This window comes from Python bivittatus, unplaced genomic scaffold (genome assembly GCF_059951505.1).
Source record: "Python bivittatus isolate LINGU-HERP-01145 unplaced genomic scaffold, Pbiv_v1 ctg000440_np1212, whole genome shotgun sequence".
In the NCBI taxonomy this organism is placed as follows: domain Eukaryota; kingdom Metazoa; phylum Chordata; class Lepidosauria; order Squamata; family Pythonidae; genus Python; species Python bivittatus.
This window is the reverse complement of record NW_028277063.1, coordinates 7,957,309-7,971,129: the sequence shown is the minus strand read 5'-3', so window position 1 is coordinate 7,971,129 and position 13,821 is coordinate 7,957,309. Positions and strand designations below refer to the sequence as shown.

The window sequence follows — 13,821 nt, the reverse complement described above, 5'->3', positions numbered from 1 at the left end:
AGTACAGCACGAAGAGAGAGAGTGCTAACTTTGCTCGACACGACTTCTGGCGTGGAGGACATGAAGGCGGGTGGGGAGGCAGTTACTGCTTGGAGGGAGAGTCCCCCTCCCTACAGGAAGCCACGAACACGTGTCACGGGAGGGAAAATGGCCGCGGATCCTGTTCGTCACCCGATGCGGAGTTCACGAACGGAGGCAAAATTTTGCGACCAGAGCTGGTTGTGACCCGAAAAGTTCATGAACAGAAGTGTTCGTGACCCAAGGCACCACTGTGAAAACAATGGAACAATTGTTTGTAGAAATCTTTCTCCATTGTCATAATCCATCACAATGACCCCAACCCATGTCCATCTGAAATGCAGAAGCAGAGCAAGAATCCCCTCATACTGAAGGTCTTTCTGCGGCATCATTTGGTAGAAAGAAAGGCCTTGGGCTTCATTATTTCTCACAGGAGCAGGACTATAGATTAGCTGAAAATGTATTTGCAAAGGAATTGATCGGAACAATAATATTATTCCATATAGCTGTCAAATATTAAAGCATTTCACCAGCAGCCATGACACAATTATTTTAAGTAATTATGCATGATTATTCTTGCACTCTTGGTTGAGACTAGAGAATAAGAAAACACTGCAATTTTTAGGTGGATAGTTGCCACACAAAGGAACTTTTAAGTAGATGTGCCCTAAGTTTAGAATTGAGATCTCTGCTGGTTTTCTGAATTTCTTCTGTGTCCTACTTATCATGATTTATTTCATATACATGACTTTCCTCTGTATAAATCTTTTATTTATGCTTCTTCTGATTTTAAATTTTCACCATCAGAAACTTAACAGGGTATTTTTTCTCCCCTCCCAATTTCTGAGTAATATGACCCTTTGCTTTATTTTACTTTCAATACTTTTAATTAAACGTATTTTTTTTAAAAAAACTTCTTTGTGTATAGGATTACTGAAATGGTTAGATTAGGATCAGGGAAATATTAATCAGTTATGGAAGTATATTAAAGGACTTGTGGGCCAATTCAACCATTTTATAGGATTATTGTTGCAAGGAAAATTTGGAAAGATGAACACTATGTACGCCATCTGAATTATCTGGAACAAATAATGGAAATATATAAATTTGCAAGTAAATTATAGAACTTAGACAGGAATTTAAACATTGGCAATAGGCCTGAAAAATAGCCATAGGATCCAATCTTTGCTTGTGGCAAAACTGAAACCACTAATCTCTAGACACCATAATGTATTTTGGCTCTAAGTGCATAAATTTCAGTCTGCAATCCACAAAACAAAATCTAGCCATAGAAACATTCATACGAAAGAGACAAACATACTGAGTATATACATAGATTATCAACATTTACCCTACCTGTGGAATCATGTAGGTATTTACAAGAGCTGCAATGTGAAAGAAGATCGCTTTACTGACTACTTTCTCAATATAAATGCTCCTCCAATATTCTGTGGTATTTCTGCTGCACATATAAAACAAAACAAAATCCTCAAATATATTCAGCAATTTCTTTTTATTCTTAGTTCCTTCTTATTCAGCTCAGGCCTCAGCACAATAATATAGCATTTGGGGAAAAAGATGCAGATCAGCAGTCCAGCACTTGAGGCTAACATTGAGAAGATCTCCACAGCCACCATGTATTTCCCCTTGGTGCTCAGGTAGGTTGGAACAAAGGAGAGCCAAACACTACAAAAGACCAACATGCTGAAAGTGATGAACTTGGCTTCACTGAAAGTGTCAGGTAACTTCCTGGCCAAGAAAGCAACTATGAAACTGATCATGGCTAAGACCCCCATATAACATCTTGCAGAGTAAAACATAATCATGGACCCTTCCTTACACTGGAGGACAATTTTTCCAGTCTCTGAGTACAGGTCAGCATCTGGGACAGGAGGAGAGATGGACAGCCATATAGTACAAATCCCAGCCTGAATTAAGAAGCCAGTTAAAACTACAGAATAGCCCAGTCTTTTCCCCATCCACTGCCTCATCCTGCTTCCTGGCTTGGTTGCCATAAAAGCCAGGACCACAATCACAGTCTTGGCCAGCACACAGGAAATAGCCACAGAGAAGATGATGCTGAAACCAGTTTGTCGGAGAAGACATGTCACCTTATTTGGCTGACCGATAAATAGTAAAGCACAAAGGAAGCAGAGCAAGAGGCTAATCAGGAGAATGTAGGTGAGATTCCTGTTGCTGGCTTTGATGATGGGAGTGTTGTGATGCATCAGAAAGGTCCTTAGTACCAGAATTGTGATTGTAGAACACAAAAGAGAAAAACAGGCTAAACTGATTCCCAAAGGTTCTTTATATGATAAGAAACTTACATACTTGGGAATACATGAATCCTGGTTTTTGTTGGGATAATTTTCATCTGTGCAACCATAACAGTCATTCAGATCTGAAATGGAAAGAATATATCATTAAACTGATATGGATTCTTAAATCTTTGTAACCCCAATAACTTTATGCAAGTTTACATTACATTACTCTTTACCCCCAGTAAGGAACAAATGTCATAGTTATAACCAGGTCTTTCAAATCAACATATGCATCTGTTATTGGAACAATAACATCTTCAGTATGTTTTAAAGCACACTGCAAAAATGTTGATCATTGCTTATATAAATAACTTTAGAAAATGGAATCAGGGCTATTATAGCTGGGCTGCAACAATATGGATAACTAGACTGCAGCAAAGACATTCAGAAAACTCTTTCTCTATGCCATACAGCAGGCCTCAAGATTTTTTTTTTTTTTCTGTCCTTCAACTTCCTACTACTTTTCGGAATAAGACCCCAAGCATACCAATGAAAGATGATCCTGAGTCTAGGAATACCACCCAGATGAATATCCTTCCCAAATGTCCATTCAGTGGGGTTATGCTTTATTATTACTACTACTACTGCTGCTGCTGCTGCTGCTGCTACTACTGCTACTACTACTACTACTATTAAAAGAATAATGGGAGGTTGAACTATGAAATGCATTTCTACAAATTTCCATTTCTACAAAAATATTATTGCTGTTTATTTTTACATCTTCCTTTTTCAACAAAATGTTGTCTATAGCTTTGTATAATGCAACTGTTTATATACAGTTCCTAAGAAACTTGAGTTCATGCCTTTTAAATCTTTTTACACTGGTTACTCTTATCAGTTTGTTTCCATCCATGGTAAAGGTTGATGGAGATAGATGGGTTGACATGGAAGAGTTCATGATCTGGACAAACCCTGCAATAGCCACAGTGATGATGAAGGCAACGATTGCCTCACCTACAGTAGCTGCTCATTGCGTTCCTCCCTTCCAGCATCCATTCTTCGATAGATATTATTCTTTTATGCTGTCCCCACCTTGCCTTCTTCCAGTTACTTTCCATTTTGACACCACTGTTGCTGCACACAATTACAGCCCCTTCACTTTAGCAATGAGAAATTCTTCCCAGACTGGTCTTCTTAAACTTAAATTTCTCATGTGAGGGCCTGCTGAAAATCCAGCAGGATTCTTGGGGAACGTTATGAAAAAAAATGATGAGGCAACAACTGTAGTAGGCTCTGGAAGTAGTGAATTATTGGAACTCTTGGCCATCAGAATACATGCCAGAGTATGGGATAGAAGTTATATTGTTTGTCCTTATTAATGAGTTGCAAGGCATAGGAAATGACAATGTAATCATCCTTGTCCTTTTGGAAGCATTCAATATTGTTTACTTCCTTCTTATCATCTGTAAGGCAAGAATGACTCCCCTTTCTTATACCACTCCAGAAAATAGTTATGATATGATTTTTCTAGAAGATCTTGGAAGACAAAGGGTAATTATTCTTTTTTGTTGTTTTTCTTGTATTGCTACTCTGTGTTATATTTTGATTGTGTGCACAGGGTATAGCATCTTTATCAAACTTATGAATAAACAAATCAATAAAGTATACAAACAATTACCTTTAGTTCATGTATAACATGATTGGTTGTATATCTTTAATCTACACATAATCAGTGCACAATTGGTTTGGAAAGGAGGAGGAGGAGGAGGAGGAGGAGGAGGAGGAGGAGGAGGAGGAGGAGGAGGAGTTTTCATGTTTCACATACCTATGAATTTTCTCTATAGCTATTCACCATTTCTATCTATGCATCTGTGTTCTTGTTCATGTCATTGTTCTTATCAGCCTGAAACATTGAAGGCCTCTTCTTTGAAGGTTATGGATTGTAATCTACCATGCTGTCAAGCACAGGTTGGCAGAAAGGTATTTCTCTCTTCCTAGTCTCGACTGAGGGAGAGGGACTGGCCCCAAATCATCCAGCCAGGTTCTGTGCCTAAGAGAGACCTAATTCCTGGTCCAGCACCTTAATCACTACACTACACTGGCTTTCCTGATCAACTAATAGATGGAAGATAGATGGAGAAGTGTACATTTATGCATACATGCTCATTCATATCTTTCTGGAAGCAACATAATGACAGTAATATTCTATCCTTACCCTCCTTTTCTGCAATTTTACCTTCTGGACATGGGTTACAAGAGTAGCAGCAAAATGGCTTCCCCTCTATAGCTTGTTTACTAGAACCTGGATGACAGCTTGGAGTACAGAGAGAAATGGGCCGTGTCTAGTTTGTAAAGAAACAAAACAACAACATAAGTTATACTCTTAAAAATAATGTCCTTAGAAGCATTGCTTTTCATTCTGTGTAGTTTAACTGCAATGCACCCATGGCTTCAGGGAATACTTCAACTAGACCAACAATGACGTTTTCTTCTTGAAATATTGAACTTCCTCTTAAATTTCATGGATTAGATTTCCAAAAATTTTAATAATTTATTTATTTATTAATCAAATTTATATGGCTGCCCATTTCACAAAAAGTGACTCAGCGAGGTGTACAACAATCCAATAAACAATAAATATATAAACAACCATTACATAAAACCATCATATAGTAATTATTAAAAACATTGAAAACTATAACAACTGAACTAAACAGAAAAGGAAAAATAATAGGTGAATGGATGTTAATAATAGAGCCACCTCACTAGTTCACTTGTCCCCTGGGGTCCCCAGGCCTTCTGACATGACCAGGTCTTGAGGGACATTCAAAAATTAGAGTGATAAGGTTGATCTCATCTCTGTTGGGAGAAGGTTCCTCAATCAGATGCTATAGCAGAAAAGGTCTGCTGCCTAGGGACTGCCATATTGCAGCTTTTTTTTTTTTGTCCTTGTCCTGAACAAACTGGGTCATATAATCATTGATGCAAGATCAATTTCAATTGTTAGGAATGATAAAAAGAAAAAAAAAAGACATCGCAATATCAGTAATATACCTGAATATATTTAAGAAACGCTTCCTTTTAAAGACATGTTATAGGAAAACTACTTCACTATTCACAAGTTGAACCTGAGTCAGCAGGACAATTGTGTCTGCATATAAAAAGAACAGAAATGCTAATCTCTCTTACCTACACAAAGAGATACTCAACATTCAGACAATATAAAAACAATACTACCATTGTATTCTGATGTTACAATATCCTGTGACCACTTCCAATAATGATGCTTTATGAAGGACATTAACAAATGGACAGAGGAAAATGAAGAAGCTGGTGAGGAGTCAGGAAAGCAAATCTATGAGGAAAGGTTCACCCAGAGAGGAGTTTATAAAAAGAGCCATAATAGCTGGCTCTTATACAAACTGTGGACTTGTTTTTTTCTTTTTTCTTTTTCTCCCAATGGCCAAAACTGGAACCAAGAGTTGGGAGTTGTATTTGGGCAAAACGTCTTAACAATAAGAGCTTCCTTCTGATGCAGTAGACTTTCACCAATACTAACATGATCATTTCTTAGGTAATGATTTAGGAGTAACCCTGCATAGAATTGGGGATCTTCAAGATTTCTCCCATTTCTAATACATTGTCTACTATCTGTACTGATTTATATCTATATTTTGAAACTAATGATTAAAATAAAGTGTGCTTGTTTGTTTTTTAGGATAAATCACAGGAACTAAGTCACTCTAGTGTCTTATCAAAGCTTAGTGAGTCTTTTCATATTTTCATATCATTCAACCCTGGTATTAATAATCATCAGTCCTGGTTATATGTACATTCAGCAGGACAGTGTGAAGAAAATAATTATATATTCTTCACTATCATTTAAATAATGCATAGTTTGCCCATATTCGTAGTTTTTAGGTAAGTGTTTAGCTAAATGTGATTTTCAGTGAATTGTGATTTTTAACTACATCACTCTACTTAATAATGAACTTAATATGTCTATTAGAGAACAGCTCCTAGAAATTCTATCACATGGATAAGGCCAGAGATCCAGAGCAAGTCTGCTTGTATCACATTCATAGTTGCAGAGGATTTTTAAATAAGCGCTAAGATTCAGGGGTCACACAAGGAACAGAGACTTCCCAAGTAGCCAATTCCTGCAACCTACCTGGTTAAACCAGCTATTCCATGTTATGACATCTTCCTTGATGATTAACATTTTGTCTGGAGGAGACTGTGGATCTATCTTTCCTACTTTCACTACTGTCTGGTTTTCAGAAAAAATAAAATTGATGAGATCAAATCCAGCTATCAAATTCCCATCTTGGTCAAAGGTCATCTTGTCCCCATTACTGTTATTAAATATGATGTGTCTCAAGAAATGAGGAAGCTAAATTGCAATGAAAAGGCAAATAGATTAAAAGAAAAAAAAGCTGCAGATGAAAAGGTTTCTGCATATCAAATGCTCAAAGGCTGCTTTCATTCATATAAATTACATGCCTTGAATTATTCATTCAAAGCATATTTATTAATTGACTTAATTTCCTTGTTTACAAATTCTTGGTACAATTATTCTTGTACCAGTGGCAACCACCATTTCATTTTAAAGGATATCCTGATGTGGCTTTGAATTCTGTTATCATGCAGGAGACACATTATTTCAAGGTATTGGAGATTGATTACATAAAATAATATACTCTCTTGGCAATGTCAGATTGTCAGAATGAAGCAGAATGATGTAGTTATGTGCCCCTTTTGGAAATCAAAACGTAATAGCCCATAAATTGTAAAAGGGTCCCTAACACCAGAAGCTATCAGTTCTTGTATATTAGGAAGAGGAAACACAGAAATTGCAAGACTGTATTAAACTGAAATAATCTGATGAGATGGAAAAGAAAAGGAAGTCATTATCATGACACACAGTTAAGTCTCAAAGGCATATTTAGTACATTACCTGCCAAACTGGCTGGTTAGGAATCTGTAGTCCACCATCCATCGTTGCTCTGTGTTTGAGTCCAGATGCACACATGGCATGTAAAGCATGGGCTATGGCATAGACAGCATTGTAGATACTGTAGCTGTGGCTAGACATGGACGTTTCAAAAAAGGGGGCAGGGAGTCCCTCCAGTTTCTCCTGCCCAGTGCAAATGTTCTCCTCTTCTTCATTTATAAGCGTACCTAGAAATCGGCAATTGAAGGCCTCCTCCCAAAAGCCTTTGAAAAAACCATCTTCTTTTGTACTAGAAGGGTTTCGACTCTTAATAAATTGCTGAAATCCGGACACATCATTGGAATGAAATGAAAAACCTAAAGCTCCATGGAAAATTTCTAAATCCCAATGTCTTTGAAATCCAAATGAAGCAATCTCCATTTGGGCTGTGGTGATCCATAGTTTTCCTAGGGGTTTCCTAGGCTTACTGTCTACATCTTCATCTGATTCATAAGAGAGAAATCTAAAAAATCCAAAGGAATAAGGTTCACCATAGGCAAGTATCACTGTAACCTTATTGCTGATCAAAGCATCATAAATCTTCTCCCCTTTATGCAGCATCTCAAACACATCAGTAATAAAAGTTACAACAGGGAGTTTTTGTATGAATGCAAGACAGACACCCTTCTGGGAAAACATGGGAGACACGATTTGCACAAATCTTTCTCCATTGTCATTATCTGTAATCACCACCCCAATCCATATCCACCCAAAGTGCAGAAGCAGAGACAGAATTCCCTGATATTGAAGGTCTTCCTTAGGAACCATCTGGTAGAATGGAGGACCAGGAGATTTATCCTTCATCAGTGGAGTGGGACTATAGGTCAGCTAAAGAGATCCATAAAGAAGAGATATGTTAGAGAATAACCCCAGTATTTTTATTCCAGACTATACAATATTGAAAAATTAAACAATGGCAAAAAGTTGTCTTAAGTTTTATATGGCAGGGGGGGAAATGAGAATGAAATACAAGATTTTACAGGATTCAAGAGAAAGAACAGGATTAGGGTACCTAATCTCAACTTGTACTTTGCTACACATTGTTTTGTATGGATGAAGTAATGGATATTGTTAGGAAATAAGAGAAGGTTAGAGCTGGAAGTTCACAATCTGAGGTTTGGCTGCGTGGTTCCTTATGGTATGAGAAAGGAAAATTAAATGTGGATTTTAAGAATCATTACTTGAGAAACATGTTATTAGAATATGGAGTAATTATAAACTCAGACTGTATCCAAATATATCGCTATTGGCATCCACAAAAGAAGCTTTTTATACAAAAGAAAATAGCAGAAAAAGAACAATGGTTAACATTTGAGGACTTACTTATGCAAGATGAAGAAAAAATTAAGATGAAAACAAGAGAATAATTAGAAACAGAAGGACATTCTTTTCGATGTTTTTGTTATACTCAGATGAAAGATTTTTAACATGGACAAAAGGACAATTGGAACTGAGAAGAAGAAAAGTGAATTTGAAATAGAGTTATGTACAAATGATGATTCTATAATGGCTAAAATGTACAAATGGTTACTAAGGTTTGTAACAGAGGATGAACAGATTAAAGACTGGATGGTGAAATGGGCTGCAAACTTTGGTTATAATACAAATATGGGCATATGGGAGAAAATCTGGCAAACTGATGTTAAATTTACATTGTGTTATAATTTAAAGGAAAACTTTTATAAAATGATGTACCAGTGCTATATGACACCAGCTAAATTGTCTGAAATGCATAAAGGAACATCAAACCAGTGTTGGAAGTATGGAAAGGAAGAGAGGAATTTTTATTTTGGGTGCAAATCCATACAATGATGCAAAATACATATATTACGGACTAATGTCACAAGGAAACCAACATTATTCCTTTTGGATTTTATGGACAAGGAATTGGAAAGGAAATATGGGAACTTAATATTTTATATGGTAACTATGGCAAGACTCTTGTATGCAAAAAGTTGAGAAAGCAATGAAATAGCTACAGTGAAAAGTTGAATTATAAAATTAACTGAACTTGTGGAAATGATTGAATTGATGATTTCTGGCTTTGGGGATTAAAAAGGGCCAATGAGGATGGGGAAAATAATAAGATGGCTATTAATCAATAGAAAGAAGGGTGGAAGGCATAACTATATTATCTTTTCATTCCTTTACTTTTTTTCTTTTTCTTACTTTTTATCATTTGTTTTGTTTTGTGTACGTTTACTGTATTGAAAAATTCTAATTTTTTTTTTTAAAAAAAGAGAATAAACTTAGCATTAATCATTACGTCCATTTTTTTTACTTATTCATTTAATACTTTTGTTTCGTGCTACATCAGGATTATATTGAAGAGAAGGGAAAAATGCATGCCTGTTATAGTTTTCATCCATACAGATTTTCAGTACATAATTTGTTTGAAACCAGGGCATGGATGATTGTCTGAAGGGCTTCCCCTATTTAAGAAGGGGCACAACTGGAGTTGTGCAAAGGCCTTGTGAGCCAGTGGTGTGAGACAGCTGCTAGATGGGCTAATGCAATTCCTGGCTGCCTTACAAGCTTTACATCAAATGCATGTGAAGTCCTAACTTCCCTTCCCTCTGCCTTGGTGAGAAGACCCTCAGAGTTCAACATACAAATTGGGCACCACACTTCCAGAAGGATATTGACAGGTTAGAGAGGGTTCAGAGGATCACAACCAAGATGATAGGGGGACTTGAGGGAATGTCCTATGAGGAAGGGGATGTTCAGTCTGGAGAAAAGAATTGGGGAGACATGATAACCATGTTCACATACACAGAGAGAAGCTACCGGGATGATGGCCAAGAATGATTTTCCCCCTGCACCCCCCAACTTTTTAAAAAGAATTAAGTAAAACAACAACAAAAATAAAGAGAAAAGAAAAGAAGACCTATACATACATAACATGCATCCCTTTCAGTGCTATGATTCTGTGAGAAGATATGCCTCAAATAAGGGTGAGTATGTTTGCATATAGCCCACAAAGGCTTCTGTGCAAACACTGCACAGCATAGCAGATATCTTAAACCAACGAACAAATGAATAAATAAAACCTTTCATCATTCACATAATGTTATCACACTTCTGTTGTGTGGACTGGGAAAAGGAATATTGGAATCACTTGCCTGACCACTTTCCCTTTTCCTATATATACTGGACTCCCGGCAAAGCTTTGACACTTTGCAAAAGCAGAACATTCAAAGACAAGACAAAGAAAAAGGCAGACACCGTGGAAATTACATGTTGGATTATTTTAGATAATGGTATTCTTATTCTTATTCCCTTCCTAGTTGTTCAGCAGGCTAGCCATACCATCTCTGAGATATGGTTGCTGAATAGAAACAATTCTGTTGACTGGGCAACAGATTCCTGGCTGATTCTTCTCCCTCTTGTGTCTCAGGGTCAATTCAGCTTGTATGAATGTTTTCTTATAAGGGCACTTTACACAGTTCATATGTGGGGGGGAGGGGGCATCTCATACAATTGGTAGTGAATGCAGCTTACATGTGTATGGGGGGTCCCTTTTACCACCACACCATCTACTTAAGAACTTTGATTCAACCCCTTAAGAGGAACACTTTAGGAAATGCAATTCTGTACTCAGTTATCTGGGATTAAATTCAATTTAATAGTGAGACTTCCTTCCAAATAGATTATGCTTAGAATTTTGCTGATTCTTTAAGATCCAACCAGGGTGTGCTTTATAAATTGTCCAGACATTTTTGAAATGGAAAGAGAACCAAATGTAGTGCAACTTGCAAAATGATCAACTCAAACATGCTGGTGAATTGTTGATTGTGTATTGTGTGTGTGCCTTCAAGTCAGCACTGACTCCTGGTGACTACCTGGACAAATCCCTACTTTTTTTTTTTTTGGCAAGATTTCAGAGTGATTTGCCTTTGTTCCCTTCCTAGGGCTGAGAGAGAGTGACTGGTCCAGTTTTACCCAATTGGCTTTGTGCCTAAGGCAGGACTAGTACTCACAGTCCCCAGTTTCCAACCTGATGCCTCAACCATTATAACAAACTGGCTCTCAATTTTTGATAGAGTGACCAAATTTGAAAACCAACAATAATTAAAAGCTCTGAAAAATATAAAAAACTTAAATAGATAGGCCTTAATTTTTTAGAAAAGGGAAGCTTTCCCTGCTTTGGGGAAGACTAAATATAATCTCCTTACCTTCAACACACTCCAATGTTCAAAGTCTGCAAATTTAGCAAGCATGTAATCTCCAACTTCAGGCTGATTCTAAACTATAAGACTTGTGTCCACAACATATATCCCTACTTTTGAAATTCTATGTTTCTTCTGACCTCCCTGGGATTTTGCAATATCTGGACTGATAAAGAGATTTGAGAACACTGATCTCTGAAAATTCTTTGGTGACTGTTTGATTGGACTAAATACATGTACAAGATCTTTTCCTTATCTTGAATATCACATTCATGTAACTGGATGAACAGTTACTCAGACTCCAGAGTTGTGTCCAGAAGAACAGAAAAAGTGAAGAAACTTGAAACCTCAGAGGCATTTCCTACCTGGGGAATCTTGTAGATATCCAGGACAATCCTCATATCAAGAGAAGTAAGGGAATCCAATCCACCAATCACTGCAATCAGCTTCTTCTCCATGTTGCAATTATAGTTTGGGAAAAAAAATTCCAACGTATATATAAGTAGCATAGTGGAATGGAACGTCCATTTTGCACTGTAGTAATTGTCAAAAATTTGGAATCCCAAAGTGATATTGGGTAGTATTTGAGGATTATCATTAATCTCCTTTAATGCAAAAGCCAAAGCCAGGATGTGTTGATAATTCTTTGGAAGCATTCTGGAATGAATATTGTATTGTGCCTCACATGAATAAAATTCCATACATTTCATACATTCATTAATATTTAGTATAGATTATGATTTACTATATCACATTTATACTGTAGCGTTTGAGTATTTTATACTATTTACTGCACCCTTTTACTTAGATAGAATGTTTAACATAAAGTACCAGATACTTATGATTTTCTTGAAGATTCCAGTTATTTATAATTAGCTTTCCAGAAGACACATTTTAATAAGGATTAAGACTGATGGAGAAGGAAGGAAGGAAGGAAGGAAGGAAGGAAGGAAGGAAGGAAGGAAGGAAGGAAGGAAGGAAGGAAGGAAGGAAGGAAGGAAGGAAGGAAGGAAGGAAGGAAAAAAAACTGCTCTTCATTTTAAGACAAACTCTTGATTGCAATTATGCTTTTTGTGAGCTGTGCAGCACTATAAAATAAACCGGCTGAATTTAATACATTCTACTGACTGTGTGGGCAAAACTAGATCTGTCTGAAAGAACAGTACAGACAGTCCTCTACATATGAACAGGTTATGTTCCAAGATATTGTTCTTAAGTCCATTTTGTTCATAAGTCCAGCCAAGTATAAAATGCTTAAAATGTGCAATGGTGCTGCTAAGGATTCATATGTGGTGCTCTGTAAACTAACCCTTTCCCACCTTGCAGACAGGTTTGTTTGCATTCATGAAAGTTCATAATTCAAAAGTTTATAAGCAGATGATTGTAACTGAAAATGATACTAAAATTAATAAGATAAGAAGTGGCAGAAGAAGAATAAAGGAAGTTCCTGTGATACGTATTATGGTAGGACAGAAAAATATTATTTAATATGTTTTTAAAGCCCTGTAGTTGAGGCCCCAAGCTGATTACAGTCCCTTTCCCTTCTGACAAAACTGCTGGAGAACTTATATTTCTTAAAATTATATTTAGAAAACTTAAACACTGTGTTTGCACTGTGCAAAACATTGCAGTCAAGGCTATGTATACGTCTACAAGTCTACAACCATACATGAAGTCCCTTTAATTTCATTATTAAACTGCTGTTGTTTCTATAGTATAAGGTGGAACACCAGCGTTCAGTGCAAGACCAACATAATTAGATAACAAATAAACAAACATGAATTCCTTACAAAAACTCTTCAAGCACTGTGGGTGGAGGCTTTTTTCTGAAATCTTTGGCAAAAGATATGAAAACCCCATGAGAGGCTATGCCGCCAATGATGATGTCCCCAGCCTGATGATATTTGTGAAGTGGGTGCTGTGGATACTGGACGTTGCAATTCACAGTGGGAGCTTGGTATGATACATATGACAACAGAATTAAGAGAAGCACCACTATTACCAACATCCTAAACCGAAAGTAGGAAAGAACCTCTTTGTGCAAATTCTCCTTTTGCTATCTACCCATGGTCATTAGAATCCTTTAAGAACTATTTTTGAAGCTTAGACAGTCCTCTGACCAAGCTAAATCTCTAAATATTAGGTATTAGGGAACCTATTAACACATACATGCCCGTTTTTTATCCTTATCCCTCCTTCAAGTACTACAGTCAATGTTATATTTATGCCATAATTCACAGATGACATAATTCACTGACTGCTCTTGAATTCATAAGTGGGAACAAACTGCAATCCCACATCAGCTAATTGTAAGCTAATTATATGAAAATGATATTGTTCCCTCTTCAAAGCTAGAATTCCTTACAGAATTGCTAAAGAA

At 36.7% G+C, this 13,821-nt stretch overlaps 2 protein-coding genes across 2 annotated transcripts; both read right to left on the bottom strand.

Annotated features, from left to right (window-relative positions):
- Positions 1-1,517: 1,517 nt before the first annotated feature.
- Positions 1,518-6,621, bottom strand: LOC148215741 (vomeronasal type-2 receptor 26-like). Its single transcript, XM_088142443.1, has 3 exons — positions 6,451-6,621; positions 4,495-4,621; positions 1,518-2,419 (listed from the first exon to the last, which is right to left on the bottom strand). The coding sequence occupies exons 1-3, from the start codon at positions 6,619-6,621 to the stop codon at positions 1,518-1,520; spliced, it is 1,200 nt and encodes a 399-aa protein (XP_087998569.1).
- A 603-nt stretch (positions 6,622-7,224) lies between these two features.
- On the bottom strand, positions 7,225-11,899 carry LOC148215740 (vomeronasal type-2 receptor 26-like). The gene is made up of 2 exons (XM_088142441.1): positions 11,807-11,899; positions 7,225-8,100 (listed from the first exon to the last, which is right to left on the bottom strand). The coding sequence occupies exons 1-2, from the start codon at positions 11,897-11,899 to the stop codon at positions 7,225-7,227; spliced, it is 969 nt and encodes a 322-aa protein (XP_087998567.1).
- Between the last annotated feature and the right edge of the window lie 1,922 nt (positions 11,900-13,821).